Raw genomic sequence first — 15,275 nt, 5'->3', positions numbered from 1 at the left:
GGTGGCGTCGCGTATGGCAGTTCATGATCCGACCAAATTTGACTGCTCAACCTGTTCTGGAAGAGGGGCTAAAAGTTCCAAGTGCCGACTGCAGTGTTTGTGGCGATTTCAACCTCCGCCCAGTAGCTGTAAGGTTTCAAAATTTAAGTACTCTCCTAGAAGAACAACCAGCCTGCTGGTCTTGTTAAAATGATCGAAAAAGGATGCAAATCACGTCACTTTCTGTTCCAGCATGGCTCGCGGTAATACTATGACCACAGTACGAAGCCTCAGAGTGAAGAAGGATGCAGATATATTCATGAAGTCATCTACTTCGGATGTTTATAGCCCTCTCTCTAGCAGACACATCGATTCGGAAACATTTGTGGTGCCAATTCGCTTGATAGCTCTAGGTCTAGATGTACAGATGTTGATAAGAAGTCAAACCTTGTAGTCAGAGCACGAGACTTCGGAGAAAATTTTTCGGGGGAATTATTGGCTTATTCCCATTCAGCTCCACTCGAACCACACTGAAACTGCTCTTGATGTTGTTCCCTTGTCACAAAAGAATACGTCCAAATACTTTTGAGGGGACTTGCGATTCGATCCGCCGAAGCAATCTTCCGTCCCAGAAAAGGATAGCATGCACAGCTTCTTCGTCAAGAGGTGCAGGCCAAAAGATAGGCTATTTGGTACGCTGGACGCCGGCGTAAAGGAGGGCAGGACTGCAAGCTTGTTGTCGAATAGCGGTATCTCGTGATACTCTTCTATGCTACGCGAGAGTAAATAATGAAGAGGCTGGTGATGGTGTCCGTGTTCAAGCAGTCAATAGACGAGGAGGCACAGACTTGCAAAGATGGAAAGGAGCCGGTCGTCTGGACATTTTCCAGTATGGCTAGGATGTCCGGGTAAATATCGCCAGTTCTTTTGCATTCTGCTGTGTGTGAAGCACATGGAATACGCAGTGATGACAACTTCTGGCTGCGAAGATACGAATCATCTTAAAGCAGCTCAAACGACTTCTGAAAGACCAAGGCTGTGCCGTATCATCACGTATGATGTCGGCTATCGCGCGAATCCAACTCTGCTTGTACATTTGTATCTTGCTCCATCTCATATGCTGGACTCAGCTCTCCGCGATGTTGTGAAAACCTAGAGGACCCTCTAGCTTTGTTCGCGGGCGACCTCATCTGCGCAAAAATTGGTCTGCTTCGACGAAAACGAACGAGGAGATATATCAGTCCTGCCAGCATGGCAAGGCCGGCGACAGTGGCTGCGACACTAATACCTGCTGTTGCGCCATTGCTGAGGTTCGACTTGGACGAGACACTCTGCGAAGGGGAAGGAGTATTCAAAGTGGCCGGCGAGGTTGTGGATGCGGCTTCTAACGTTGTAGAGGTGGTCTTTTCAGAAGTCGAAGAAGAGGAGGCAGAGGGAGTCTGTGTGCTTGACCGCTGTGAAGAGCTTGACGAAACAGTAAGGGATTCTGGTGGCGGAGCGTAGAACGTCTCGTCGGTTTGCTTGGAGCAATCGAGGTATCCTGGCTCAGAGCAACAGGCCCAAAGAGAGGTGCTGCTGTTATACGCGATGTCTCGTGTAGAATGCTCATCTAAGGGACGCCAAACATGTCAGCTACTTCTTCTTCGCTTTGACTCGCTGGAAGAGTTGCAGGATATCTTACAGCATTTCTGGGAGCAAGCGTCTCCAGCATAATTTACATCGGTGCAACCCGCAATATAATATCCGGTCGTGTTCGTCCAAGGATGCGTGAAATGGCAGAGATTGTTTCCTATGCAGAAATCGCCGTTGAAGCAGCAAGTCTGCGTTGTGGATTTGTCACTTCCACAGATATTTGGATTAGGAATGTCAGATTGCAATTCGTCCGCAGCCCTGTAGCATGCCATCTCCTGGAAACTCTGCTGGACAGTCGGCCTGAGACATCATAGGAAAGCAATGAAGCAAAAGACAGTGATTGTGCCCTTATCTCCTTCCCAGCCTTCTCTTGCGGCGTGCTCCTTGGAAAGGGGGCCCGAAAGGCTGAGAGACCATCAAGATCGCCACACTAATATTAACCAATTGATTAATCTCCGATGGCCAGGGCGCTTGGACTGTAGGCTTGCAACCCCCGTTTATGTCCTGGGCCAAGTAGAAGCCTTGTTTCCACGGGCGACTAGCAATTCGACGAGAACAGAGGGGATACGCAGTTCAGATATATAACAAGATCCCTGACAGAGGCACCTTGCGAAAAGAAGCATGCGTGATTCGCGCAAAGATGAATGTCATTGTCGCGGCGCGCACCGGAACGCCCGCAGATGCAGAAGCGTTTCCTTCATGCTACTCTGTAGCCTTGTGGACTTGTGCCGGGGGCGCAAGATTTGCACTAAATCAAATGATCCAATCAGAACGCTCCTGAGTAAACTCTGAGCTGAGCCTCAAAGGCAGCGTTTTTGAAGAAGTCGATGGTACAGCAGTGTGAGTGGCTGTATGTCGTGCAGCCAATCTCAGTTGGCTGCACGACATCGTCACCAGTGCTTTGGAGTCGAAAGAACGAGCCTTCTTAAGCCCTTAGAGGAGTCTCCCCTTCTTATGGGATTTGCGAGATGGATGGCTTGAAAAACAGTGTGCTAATACGTACCAGCTCTAAAATAGTAGCATTCGTAGCCATGAGCAGCGAAAGGGCGAACCCTCTTCGGCCCTGCAGTCGGAGCATGAGATCATGAGCCTCTCTCCGAAGCGGGTAAACCAACATAGCCTTCTTCAATCAACAAGCAAAGAGCAACTATGATGGGTTTCTATGAGAGAAGGCTGTCATAGGGGCTCAAAGCAGTAAGGGAGCTTGATGCAGAGGCTGAAAAGGATGGAGTGAACAGCAAAGCGATATATTTCGCTCTTTGCTGCCCACACTTTGCTCGACAGAGAGAAAACAGTGTCTCTCATCAGGCACAGACCATCACTTATTCACCATTTCTCAGTCGCTCAGTGCGGATAATCGCCGGTTCCATGCGGCTGAAGCTACAGCACCTGCACGATTCGAGTAGCGCCAGGTCGTGCCGCGAGAAGGGGCAATGCTGAAGATCGGCCAAACAAGATCGACATATGGTGGGCCAAGCACAGGTACCTCATGCAGGCCACCAAAACTGGGCGTGACAGGCCCTTCCTCCCGCATATGAGGCTAAACTTCTCTAGTCTAAAGCTGCAAATCAATTGCGGCACAATACTTCGATTGGGTGGGAGCGATTTGTTCTGAAAGGTATGTGCGGTTTGGCGTTCCTCTGGTGTGAGTAGGCTGTTCACCATCACCGCCTGCTCACTCCGCCCACAATTACAGCGGACGGAGAAGGCTATGTCCGTTAATACTTATTATTCGAGTTCGCAGTATGTAGTATGTTTTTCTCTCTTGTGGACAAACTCGTTCGACTCGTTGCCGCTTGAAGATGAGAACCCAACAATCATTCTTCTGAGCTGCATGCCAGGTGATCAAAGACAAACCAAGCTGATAAGCCGCAAACGCAAGGCCAGCTCGCCCAACGGACCGCAAACCGAGATTATTTAAGTCGCGCATCGAGGCAGCTTTCATGGACGAATTTAATCGACATTGTGGAGGTTAGAGACCTTGACTTCCCATTGGAGGCCCGCAATCAAGGCGTCTGCGTCATTGGCCAATGTCAAGTCGGATCAAACCGGCGTCAGATGACGGTCGGTTGGTGTCATGCAAGATGCCAACCCAGGATCCATATCTGTTGCCTCACACGTTGCCAAGTCCTGACATGGTCTCGCCTATCGACTCACCGAAAGCCACCAGGTGAGACTTCTCGTATTCTTGCTCTAATGGTTTCAGATCTCTGGAAGCTGATTAATGCCTTGAGCTAGGTAACTCCTCATTGACCGAACGCTTAAACCTTCCTCCATTCAGGTTGACGCTTGGTGGCGGGACTGGCCATCGTTCAATTCAATCCCTATGCGCACGCCGAATGTGTGGGATCCTCCCTGGGTCAAGTCAAGCCGAGAAGGAGGATGAGAAGGATGACGACGGAGGAAGAACGGCAGCTACGGGTGCTCTGGACCATCCACAACATGGCGAATGGAAGCTGCCTCCCGAACACATGGTGAATTAGGGGAGGAGCGAAAGTGGGCCCTTCGCTTCTTGTGGACCTATGGATGTGGCCCTATCGCTCCCCACACCCCGCACCTAGGGATATGCCCATCCAGGGCGAGAGCATGGTATGTCGTTGGAAGTCGTATCCTCATTCAGACGCTTCAAGCCAAGTACGAATACTTCCTCCGAGAATCTCAGTCATCATCGCTCGCCCCCAGGACGAAAGCGTGGCTTGCTGGCCAAGTCTATTTTTGAAGGCACGATCGTTCTTTTCCCTTGAAAGAAAGAAGTAGTGCTCAGCAGTGTGAGAACTGGATTCTCAAGCTTGCAAAATGAAAAGCAATTTAACCAACCCTGAGGTCCCTTGCGCGTCAGTCTGTGTCTTCCCCGGCTTCCAAATGTACTGATGCATTATTTAGCATTATGCATTCTGTTTGTAGAATGAAGAAAACGATCGATAAATTCTCATCCCTCGAATGCCAAATCGCTTTCCAGAACTGGGTGGCATACATACGCCCGAATCTCTTAGAAATATCAGCAGAAGAGAGATTAATCTGCCCACTACTCGCGTGCAATAAGTTCCACCCGGACCTCAAATCGTTGCTGAACCATGTGGCTGGATGTCCGAGACTTGACGCCGGAGACTACTGGTGCCCAGGTTGCAATCAGGCAGAGCACTTTCCCAAGTACGATGCGCAGGAGCTCACCCGGCAGCCAAATACACTTCAAAGGACCGGATCGAGACTGAAAAGAGCTGTTGTATTCTTCCGTCATTTGAGCATACGAGGTTGTACACGCCATTGCAAGCATAGGTCATCATCCTCGACAGCCGACTGTTCGGAGCGAAATTATGGAGATACTCTCGGAGAATGCAGGTCTTATTTAACACACCTGAATGATGTCGACAAGTCACAAAGGATTGAGCTGGACTCACGACCTCACAAAGGCTTAGCTTTTGATAAACCAGAACTAGCTGCCACTGCCACTACAACAAGCCATCAATCTCAATATACCTCAATAGTCGCGCAAGAGGTTGCAGGGTCATCCATGCTCTGTCAAGAGCTCGATGCCATACAGACTCCTCAGGAGCTCCCTGCTGAGCCCTTTAGTCGGGGTTCTGACACCGAATACCTCTCGGAGTCGAAGGCCCGACACAAGAGTCGTGATTGTATCAGCAGCCCTGATGAGAAGGTCGATCTGAACGTGTCTCAAGACTTCGACAATCAATCTACCGTCGAACGTCCGGTGTCGCGAAATGAGCCGCGGAGTTGGTCAGTAACCGTTGCCGGACCAGACTTTACAAAGCTCGTTGACGAAAAGGGCCCTCGTCTGAACGATCAGACAATTGATTGTGCGAATCCTGCGTTATCGCCTGATACTAGCTGTCAGTGGCCGGGTCTGCAAGACGACGCAGGGATCATCGACACTGTTCCCACTCGTGACCTTGTCGAAGACCTTCGTCATGTATTCATGCTGATACACATTGAATGGATATTCAAGTTATTAAGCTCGCCTGAGCTCTATGTCTCATGCCCGTCGATGTCGAGTGAGACCGCTTTCGATCTCGGCCTAAGAACCTTGTTGCAATTCATACAGGGTGAACTTCCGAGGACACTTCAATCCACATTCACTTTGATGGAAATTACAATCGCCTGTGCTTACACTCTTTACGAGGATCGTGATATGAGCCTTTGGGAAGACTTATTTGAAAGTGTCTTGGGCTGGCAATATGCAATCAGTGACACCATCGAGCGGGCAATCTTTGTGCGCAGCATGAAATACTTGATGGGTCACCAGCATTACAAGGGTGTAATGTCTTATCCTTCCAAAGATATCATCCCATCACAGCGTCTGCCAGCTGCTGATCGCTCACAATATGAACGAGAAGTCCTTCACATCATGACTCCCGCTGTCCACAATCCTACTGCCGCCGAGCTCTCACAGGAGCCCCAGATGTATATTGAAGATAGTTTGCTCTGGAGTCAGCTGGGAAAAGGGCGAGCAATGAATCTTTGCTGGGAGTTTCTTGAAGGTGAGCAGCGACCATGCATGCTGACGTATCTCGCTAAGCTGTGTTTCTAGACATCGCCTATGCAGAGTTACTGCTGCGGTCTGTTTCACCGCTGCAGGCTACTACCCTATACAGTCCACGACACATGGATATCATTGTTGACCTGGAAACTTTTATCATCGCTCAGCTACGGTCCTATCGTGAGATGATCGTGCTTGAGGATGTGATTGACAGCACTGAGCTACAAATATACAACGGTCTCTTGCGTGATCCACGAGAGGTGGAAGTCGCACTTCTTTACTATTGCAAACAACATATGCCGAGATGGTCATCGATGAAGACTCAACCTGGGCAGCCAAACAACAGCTCCCAGGCGCGAGAGGCATGTCGCCAGATCATCTCCCATGTTTGCAACCAACGTATGACAGCTGCAGGGTGGCGCAACCGTCACCGGGCAAATGATATGAGAGTTGTACTCGCTATTGCGCGCGAACAGGAAAGAGACCAGTGCCCTGTCAGTCTACCAACATATGAAGATGCCGTCAAAGATCAATTCAATAGCGCAACTGCTTCATCTCCTTTATCGGAGGTCCAACTCGATCCAGACCTCTATGACCCTACTCCGGAGTCTTCCAAGGGCAAAGCAAGAGGCTCGTATACACTCATCCAGCCTAACGATCCCATGCCTCCGACCTCTGTTAGTCAAGTGCAGGATTTTGCTTCGCTCCATGAAGCAGATGGACCCACTCCATCAACCTCCTTCAGCCAGGCGCCTTACTACGCTACTCTCAACCAGGCCGAAGGGTCTACGCCACCGACCTTTGTCGGCCAAGCGCAAGTATCACCCACTGTCACTGAGCCTGACCATACCCCGCCGCCAACCTTCGATGGGACCTTTCTGCCAACGCCACCATCTTCGCAAGGCTCTCCGCGTTCAGCCACACAAATGATCAGATGTCGCTATTGCCACCGCATGCATACAAAAGGTAATCTAAGTCGCCATATCAAGAGAATTCATGAAGATCCAAAGACGTGGTCATGCCATGTGTCGACCTGTACGTCTACATTCACACGTAAAGATGCCGTAAACAAGCACATTGGCAAGGTTCATGGTGGTGTCTCTCTGCAACGACAGGGTGCCAAGAGACTGAAGAAATGACGATGCAATGCATTAACTATTGCCATTACTGTTGAAGTGGAGAATTTGGTCCTGGTCTGAGCTCCGAGAGTATCCTTTCTTTATTTTCGTTTGGAACGAAATGGGAAGTTTCATTGCAAGCTGAGCTTGACATATCATCGATATTTCTTTACGTAGTGTGTAATGTCTCATGATTCATGATTTGAAGTTTCTGTAACACGCTCCAATAGTTTGATTGGGTCCCTTCGAAATTGAAATCAAAAGGTATTGCTTCTGGCACGTTGGAGGCGAGCGTGGCCGCCCAGACCTCTCAGGTGGAGGAGGATTCTGAGGCGAATCATCCTCCGCAACAACCAGGCTTCCCCGCATTCTTCCGGAACATCATTCATTACAAACATCCCCCTCGCCAAGATGTAGTGGTCTCACTTCTGTGTTGGCCATTAGTCAAGTGCGAGCTATTTTACCCATAATCTGTGGCTGCCTGAGGATAGTCTGACCAATACTATCTTTTCCTCGCCTTGGGCAATTACGCGTCGAGGTCATAGCTCCAGACATTATCTTCCGAATGTGGTCTTCGAATTAACAATCAATCATCGTATCTTCCTCCCTCAGGACAAATTTAGATCAGTCATGATGGAGACCCCTGCAACCGTCTCCAGCCGAAAAGGAGGGCCTCAAAGATGTACGAGTGCAGGTCACCAGGAATAGACGGAGGAACTTTGGAGGACTGGAAACTCGTAATCATACCCGTCTCATGAGGACGTACTTGAGGTATAAGAAGCACAGCCCAGACGTCACAGTAATGGCACAGAACATCACATAGACAACTTCCAAAGTATCAGATACCTCCTGTGATCTACACTTCCCACTGCCAGATTACTTCAATCTCAAGTCATTTGTACTTCCGAGTGCATTTCTTTCATCATCCCCAAGTCATCGTCACAGCTGACTCACGACAAAGTACGATCGCCATGCCGTAAGTCTATTCTACTCCGTAAATCCCACAACTCCGTTCCTTTTCCTTTCCATTGCAACTGAATGCTGCTAATACCTCGGAATCTGCACTCCCACAATACCCTCTCTTCCCACACTATCTACAATACTAGTCTCTTTCGCCTTCCCCAAACTCTCAATCTACCACGCAACTCCCTTTGAGCCTCATTTCCTGACTCTCTCACAGTGACCACAAGAAAACAAAAGGGTCTCTCACAGCCACAAACCTCTCACACGTGCCTCATGACCCAAAGCACCAAGTCAACACCTGGAAGAAAGATACTCAGCGCCAAGAAACCATTGCTGTGGGCAAAAAGACCGAGACGAAACCCGGTCTGACTTCCGACAACCTTTCGAGACTTCAAGGTGAAAAACCGATCGATAAATGGGCGAAGCAGCCACAGAGCCAGGAGAGGTTTGCGCTGGGTGAGAAGACGAGGAAGTCACTCGGTAGTAAGGGAGACTGGTTGGGGAAGATTGGGGAGAGCGTTGATGGGAGGCGTTAGTGGTGAGATTGTTCGCTGTATACGAAGCGTTAGACAGGAGATAGAGGAGAGTACTTGTATGGGCATGTTTGAAGAATCTGCGAGAAGATGTAATGTGAAGACTTTTTTGGTGGTAGGAATGGGTATGGTTAGAGAGTCAGGGGTTAAATATGGTATTTAAATCGAATTGAGCCCCTTTTCGAGCAAAGCGACAATTGTGCGCCTTGTAGTTTGGGCGGTGCGTCTTTGATGCCACGCTATTTCTTGCCAAGATTTTTTACTCTTCTGCTTTCCATTAGGTTCATCTTTGATTGCTGGTAGAATTACCTGCCGAGGGGTGGTCTGAACATGGCGCTGCCAATCTCCATTGCCTAAAGTTCTAGGGGCAATTACAGGGACGTAAGCTCCAGAGCGCGCCTTGTAAGCCAGCATTCTACTGGGCATTGCCCCTATTTCCCGCCATATGGGGTTGGCATTGCCATGTTCAAACTAATCGACCCTTGTGCTACAGTCCTATTGAGACTGCTTTCGCGCAAGTTCCAATGCCTGCATGGACGCGTAACATTGAATGATGCCCGTGACCGAGGAAATAAAACCGAAGACGACTGTCAAGACGAAGACAACAAGGGCGATCCAGAATGTGTAATACTGCTGCAGATTGCGTTTGTCTGCCAAAAGCTGCGACCAGCCAGGTGCAGGGGTGTGAAATAGGTCATCAATCTCTAGTATCCGATCTTTCAAGTGATTGAAATGTCCGAGATGAAGCGGGCGATTGCGTCCGTATGATCCATCTAGTATTATATCCTTCTGTTCGTCCGCCAGAAACGACAACACAGATTGCTGGTTTGGGGGAAAGAGCAAATCAAGTGAAAGCAATATCTCCTGAAGAACAGATGCCGGAATCAGAGACCTACGGATGTCGGTTAATATGGGACTGATGGCGGCGTGCCTTGACGTACCACGGATGATGAGTTTCTTGGTCAGTATTTTCGGATATCGATTTCAAGAGCCCCAAAACGCAGCGTCTATAGGGGAATATGCGGACAGCTCGACGTTCTCGGTCGGTACGTAAATGGTCAGCAAGACAACTTGTCCACTCAAGCTTGACTCCGCTCCATCTAATGAGATTTGGCCCCGTCAGCGAGGGATCCAGCCTCGTGTCTATTCTTTCAAAGACTCCGAAATCCGAATACGCGGTTGAAACGCCTGGAAATTGGTTGCTGACAAGATCTCTGACCGGGATATTGTCTATCCAACTAATCGCAGGCATGCCGGGCGTTACAACCTTTCGGTTTGTCCTAATGTGGATCATTAGCCAGAGCCGAAGCACTAATTCCATACTTTCTTCGATAGCCTCCTCATGCGCATTAGGAAATAGGGTCTGTTTGGCCTTCCTTTTCAAAGCCCCCTTGGGTAAGTTGCTGTTGGCGGAGACGAAAAAAGCGAGGCTCAGAATGTCCGAATGAGTGGTTGCGGCGGCCTGACCGTGGGACCATCTTTGGACACGACTGTTCGCATAGTGTTTCTGGCATTCGATGAAATAATGTTTCTGAAAATAAACGTCTTGCTGAGAGATGCATTCATTATCGGTTTGATGCCAGAATGCCTCAGTGATCTTTGCCTGTGTTTCTGGGGTAGGCAGATGTCGTAGCGACTCATTGTTTACGGCCATCTTTCCAGCTTCTAGGTTTCATTCTCATCATTTCCTCAGAGCTAGAGAATGAGCATTTTGAGCATGATTTCGCGCTGAACAGTGTTGGTCTAGTAAGAGACTGGAGGTTCTTGGCTGCCGTCTGAAAGCTTCTGAGCCTTCGCTCGATATCGATGATTGTGTAAAGCTCTATGCGAGCAATTCCAAGTTCATCGTTGCCTGGACTTGCGACTCAACAGTTGGGTTTAAACAAAAAACAAGCTGGTGGCTGTACTTCGCCGCCCTTGATTCAGCTTCAGCCTTGCTGCAAGGCATAGGGGCGGCATTCCACCACGCCGTGTCATCATGCAGCCAAGATCACAATTTTGACCAGTAGAAATCTTGCTCTTCCATTAGCTCCCAGAGCCTTGTGGCCCTGAAATATGGCCCCCAGAGCCGGGGATTATGCTCGTGGCTTCTGACGCTGGATCTTTGGACCATGTGCAATTTCACTCGGAATTAAAAGCCTTGCAGTCATGGCATGACCACAGTGCTGGGACTCAATATTACATGGAGCTAGATTGACATTATTTGCGAGGTGTGTAGCTTGATGTAGACGTTCTTAGACCCGCGAGCAATGGAAATTGCGCAGGAAGAGGACGCTGTTCAATGGCCCCGCGCGAATGTCACTCAGCAACAACATCACAGAGTTGGTCATCTCAAACTTAACGAGCTCTTGCTGACAACATTCGAAAGACAATTGCATCGGCGCCTCTTCTATCGGAATTGTTTGTGTTTGCTGCCAAAGTGAGAGCCAAAGCCTCCTTTCCTCGGCCACGAAAATTACAACGACAGCGCAAAACAAATATCAATGGCCATTCAGTGCAGTTACCAGGCGATCGAACAGGTACGTTCGCTCGCGTTACTCTTTACCTGAACTCTGTCAAGCCAAGTTATAATTGATATTGAAGCAATTTAGCTCCCATCCGACCGTTGTCGCCGCAGAATGTGGACGTTGAACTTGAAGCCCAGACAATACCGAGTTTGAAGCAGATTCACGACACAAAAGACTACGGTCACATTAGAGTTGCTATGAACCTTGATCCGCCTGAAAATGATATGCAGGTATGGGAGTGTGAGATTATTAATCGCCTACAAATGGACCTCATACACGGGTTACTAAATTGCAAACCACGCGCCCGGGATTTCGCAACAGAATTCTTTATGGCTGGAAGCGACTCGAATACGCTTCGACCGACTATTGTAATTACATGTTACCATGAAAGTTGTAGGAAAGTCGTGCACAACATCCTGCACTCGCTCGATTGGCTCTCAAAGTATGAATACGCGCAAGAAGTCGTGCTAGAGCGTATCATTTACCTCGCAGACCTTGATAGAATTATGAGTAAGAGTTCCGTTGATGAAGCCTACGTGGAGCTTCAACAATTGAATGAGGGTGCACTTTGCGGACAGTACTTATCATTGCATGTAAAGACGGAGAAAATGTCAATTGGACAAGAGGACTTGTCTGTTCTTGGAGGCTTTGTTGTTTTTGATGAGCGTATATATGGACTCACCACATCCCATGGTCTATTGAATGTAGTCAGTCGCTTCAATCCCCGGGGTTATCGGAATGCTGACTAGTTGAAAACTCAAGGACGGTGGCATATCGACAAGTAAGGGATTGAACATCGAATTCAAGACTACAGGTACGTTTCTCAACACAATTCATTTTACAAATATCTATGACCTGGACTGGCGGTGTACTTGTTCAATTTGTCCCAAAAGGATTGACCTTGTACGTAGCTGCTTTACCAAGTCTACAGCGATCAAGGCGCGACTTGCTTGCCCCTTCAACGACTAGTATGGTCAAAACTAGCCATTCATGCAATCAAGGCAGTCTTGTACTACCTAGGGACGATGACGACAATGAAGCTTCTGACTGGGCTCTTCTCCCTATCAAATGGAAAACCATGGGGGTAAGAAATTCCTTCCGCTCCGTATCAAGTAACACTTGGATCGGCATAGAAGGCTACTGGTCTATCGATAGATTGACGGCTGGTCCGGTCGAGATCGTAGGACCACGGCAGACACGAGTTGTGGGCACGGCGTATCTGAGTGCTACCGCAGTGTCATTACACATTGATGGTGTTCGACTCAGTGTAAGGCGTATTACGACGCAAATACAAATCTGTACGTTCGTCGAATCTCACCAAGATGTAGTTGACGTACGCTCTAGCAAAAGGAATATCGGGAACCTGGGTCATCCGCGAAAGAAGGCTCTGTGGATATTTGATCGCGGGGAATCAAAGAGCTAACTTCGTATATATGGTACCAATCGAAAATGCCCTGAAAGCTATGCAGCAACACTTGGATTGTGGTGCGCCATCGGTCGCCAATGATGATATTGTGGCGGCGATAGCGTCTTGTGAATTTGCTCCGGTCGAACCAGATAGCCAGCCTTTGCATATCACCACAAAAGATCGACAGGTCGAAAGAAATTCATCTGGTGATGTGATAGCCTCAGTACCTATCTGGGATGAAGAGGCTTTGCTTTATCCGAGAATTGAGCGGCAGAGGCAAAATGTCCTTGTAATGGGTAAGCCGATTTTACTTGAGCAGAAAATCTCGCTAATGGCTCTATGCCATAGAGGGAGGAGGTGTACGAAGCTATTGGACGCTTCTCTTGCTGGAGGTCTTGATAAATTACATTGCAGAGTTAGAGGAGGCGTCAGAATCCACCCATAGTTTTCACCCTTTACCATACCCGGAAAACGTTTCCCAGATTCCGCTCACTTCCCAAGAGGGGGCGCACACTGATCAGTCCGGCATGATGGATGACGATCAAATTCGAGAACTTCCTCCCACTCGGAGATATCTTCCCTGCCACTATTTTGACCTCATCTGTGGTGAAAGGACTGGAGGGTAACGTTGTCTATTCACGAAGGACGCCATACTGACGGGATGTACAGGCTACTAGCAATCCTGCTAGGCCGGCTTCGTATGACGATTCAGGATGCTAAATTTGAATTTGTGCAGCTAAGTCGTGAGATATATCGCAGACCTCGAAAATTTTACGTCCTTCGATCAAAGCTTAGACTTGGCCATGATAACAAATATAGCGCGAAGTCTTTGGAGAAGCTACTTAGTGGTCTGAGCTTGAGACGCAGCGAGCGGCTTGAGCAAATACCTGGCTACACTATGTTTGAGAGCGCTAGAGGTCTTTGTAAAACGTTGGTCATACTTTTCTTTCGTGTGTCACAAACTACTTGCCTTTACTAGGCAGAAGAGTGGGTGGATGGGCTTTCGTATGGCATATTCCATCGGAGTTGCATTGTTAAGGCAATGAATACGAAGCAAATGGTAACTACCGACTAATTCTCTGACTGTATAGATTTGTTTGGTCCTCGGCCAACCCCAAAGGCAATTTTGAACCCTTTCTCATCCGCTCATACGATCGCGTAACATCGAGGGATCACTCATCGCCACAACACCCTAAATGGAAGACCGGGAAGAGCAAAAAGCAACATATGATGGATGCTGAATACGAGAAGGCTCAAAAGTTTGAGGTATGGCAGGTGGCCCGTGTGGCGATGGTAGCACCTGGATATTTCAAACCTTTGAGAATGAGCAGTGCTCGCAATGCAGCGCAAATCACTTTCAGAGACAATGCTCCTCATATACGATGTGATGAAATGGCAGTGGATGAGGTTGAGATATACCCTGGACGGAGCATTCTCGGTAACGTTGTCGACATTGGTGACCCTCGCAGTACACGCACTGAAAAGATCATAACGTACCCCAATTTGCCTTCCTATTTTGGATTCAATCCTCATAGTTTAAAAGATATCAACATGGACGCTTGGAGCCCCAGACGATCAATTTTCTCCCAGAAAGTCAGTGGTTCGCAGACTTTAGCGGACATCGAATGTGTGTTTATATCGTGGACAAAGGAGGATGGTGTACGCGAATTATTACAACGGTGTGCATCTGAACTGGTCGCAAAGAGAAGAGGCAGAATGATCACACCTGATTGGGAGCGATATGCTACCGGAGTTGTATACTGGTGTCCTCAGATTGGCTGCGACGAGGAGTGTTTCGATCGGGCGACCTTCATACGCCAATTGACTGAAATTCATGACATCGACCCGCTGGAGGGTCTTGATGACTTGCTAGATAAGTGCAGGAGACAGTGGCAGTACCAACCAGGAGCAGCTACTTCTAGAACATCCCGCACCAAGCGGAACTTCGTCCACTTCGCCAACGACCCAAAGAGAGAAATGATGTAGCTACATCAGAAGGAATTTACTCCCAGAGCTGTCTCTTTGGGGTATTCACATCCCGCCAACAGGAAATTATTCCTTGAGACTGCGCAAATTGAGGGTTCTGAGAGCGGCGCCATGGCTATGACCGGAAAACAAATCAAAAACCCTTACCACGAAATTGACACTATATTCTAGTCGCCTCTCATGATCATGCCCCTTGCTATGTCCTCGATTGCTCTTCACTCATAGGAGTGTCTACCACGTAAATTATCGAGAGCGCCCCTGATTCTCGCTGCTTTCGATCTTGATCGCTCAATTTATCAAGATAAAGATTTGTTAGCAGGATATTGCTCCTGTCATTCTTCTCGATATTCTTAGTCGTGACGATGGATTCTGTATCTGGGTCCACGAATAGGGCAGGAAAGAGGCTCGTCCCTGGAAGGAAGACTTTTTGAGAAGTCGCTTTAGCGAACTGTGCTACTAGTAATGATATGAGAAATGTCTAGAATACAGCGAATGACTACGCACAGACGTCGCTTTCTTTCATCACTTTGACGGTCTTTTCATTGAGGTTGGTGCAGTCATAGACGAGTACATCTCTCGACTCTTCTGCTGCCGCTTCGGTAGGTTGAGATACACTTTTATGATGAGGCATTTTGGATATAAGATCGAATAACC

At 48.4% G+C, this 15,275-nt stretch overlaps 5 protein-coding genes across 5 annotated transcripts; 3 read left to right on the top strand and 2 right to left on the bottom strand.

Annotated features, from left to right (window-relative positions):
• Nucleotides 1–4,685: 4,685 nt before the first annotated feature.
• Nucleotides 4,686–7,245, top strand: KY384_002984 (uncharacterized protein; the record flags this gene model as incomplete). The annotated part of the gene is made up of 3 exons (XM_044811505.1): nucleotides 4,686–4,725; nucleotides 5,022–6,107; nucleotides 6,158–7,245. The coding sequence occupies 3 exons, from the start codon at nucleotides 4,686–4,688 to the stop codon at nucleotides 7,243–7,245; spliced, it is 2,214 nt and encodes a 737-aa protein (XP_044670638.1).
• Nucleotides 7,246–8,195: 950 nt separating this feature from the next.
• KY384_002983 (uncharacterized protein) lies at nucleotides 8,196–8,723 on the top strand (the record flags this gene model as incomplete). Its single annotated transcript, XM_044811504.1, has 2 exons — nucleotides 8,196–8,200; nucleotides 8,405–8,723. 2 exons carry the CDS (start codon nucleotides 8,196–8,198, stop codon nucleotides 8,721–8,723), a joined length of 324 nt encoding a protein of 107 aa, XP_044670637.1.
• Nucleotides 8,724–9,215: 492 nt separating this feature from the next.
• Nucleotides 9,216–10,374, bottom strand: KY384_002982 (uncharacterized protein; the record flags this gene model as incomplete). Its single annotated transcript, XM_044811503.1, has 2 exons — nucleotides 9,216–9,677; nucleotides 9,940–10,374. 2 exons carry the CDS (start codon nucleotides 10,372–10,374, stop codon nucleotides 9,216–9,218), a joined length of 897 nt encoding a protein of 298 aa, XP_044670636.1.
• Nucleotides 10,375–11,203: 829 nt separating this feature from the next.
• On the top strand, nucleotides 11,204–14,621 carry KY384_002981 (uncharacterized protein; the record flags this gene model as incomplete). The annotated part of the gene is made up of 8 exons (XM_044811502.1): nucleotides 11,204–11,239; nucleotides 11,338–11,934; nucleotides 11,990–12,041; nucleotides 12,139–12,525; nucleotides 12,572–12,931; nucleotides 12,984–13,257; nucleotides 13,305–13,565; nucleotides 13,727–14,621. The coding sequence occupies 8 exons, from the start codon at nucleotides 11,204–11,206 to the stop codon at nucleotides 14,619–14,621; spliced, it is 2,862 nt and encodes a 953-aa protein (XP_044670635.1).
• A 196-nt stretch (nucleotides 14,622–14,817) lies between these two features.
• KY384_002980 (uncharacterized protein) lies at nucleotides 14,818–15,252 on the bottom strand (the record flags this gene model as incomplete). The annotated part of the gene is made up of 2 exons (XM_044811501.1): nucleotides 14,818–14,996; nucleotides 15,126–15,252. The coding sequence occupies 2 exons, from the start codon at nucleotides 15,250–15,252 to the stop codon at nucleotides 14,818–14,820; spliced, it is 306 nt and encodes a 101-aa protein (XP_044670634.1).
• Between the last annotated feature and the right edge of the window lie 23 nt (nucleotides 15,253–15,275).

This window comes from Bacidia gigantensis (genome assembly GCF_019456465.1).
Source record: "Bacidia gigantensis strain McMullin 20006 chromosome Unknown contig_180, whole genome shotgun sequence".
NCBI lineage: Eukaryota > Fungi > Ascomycota > Lecanoromycetes > Lecanorales > Ramalinaceae > Bacidia > Bacidia gigantensis.
This window is presented reverse-complemented; position numbering and strand designations above follow the sequence as displayed.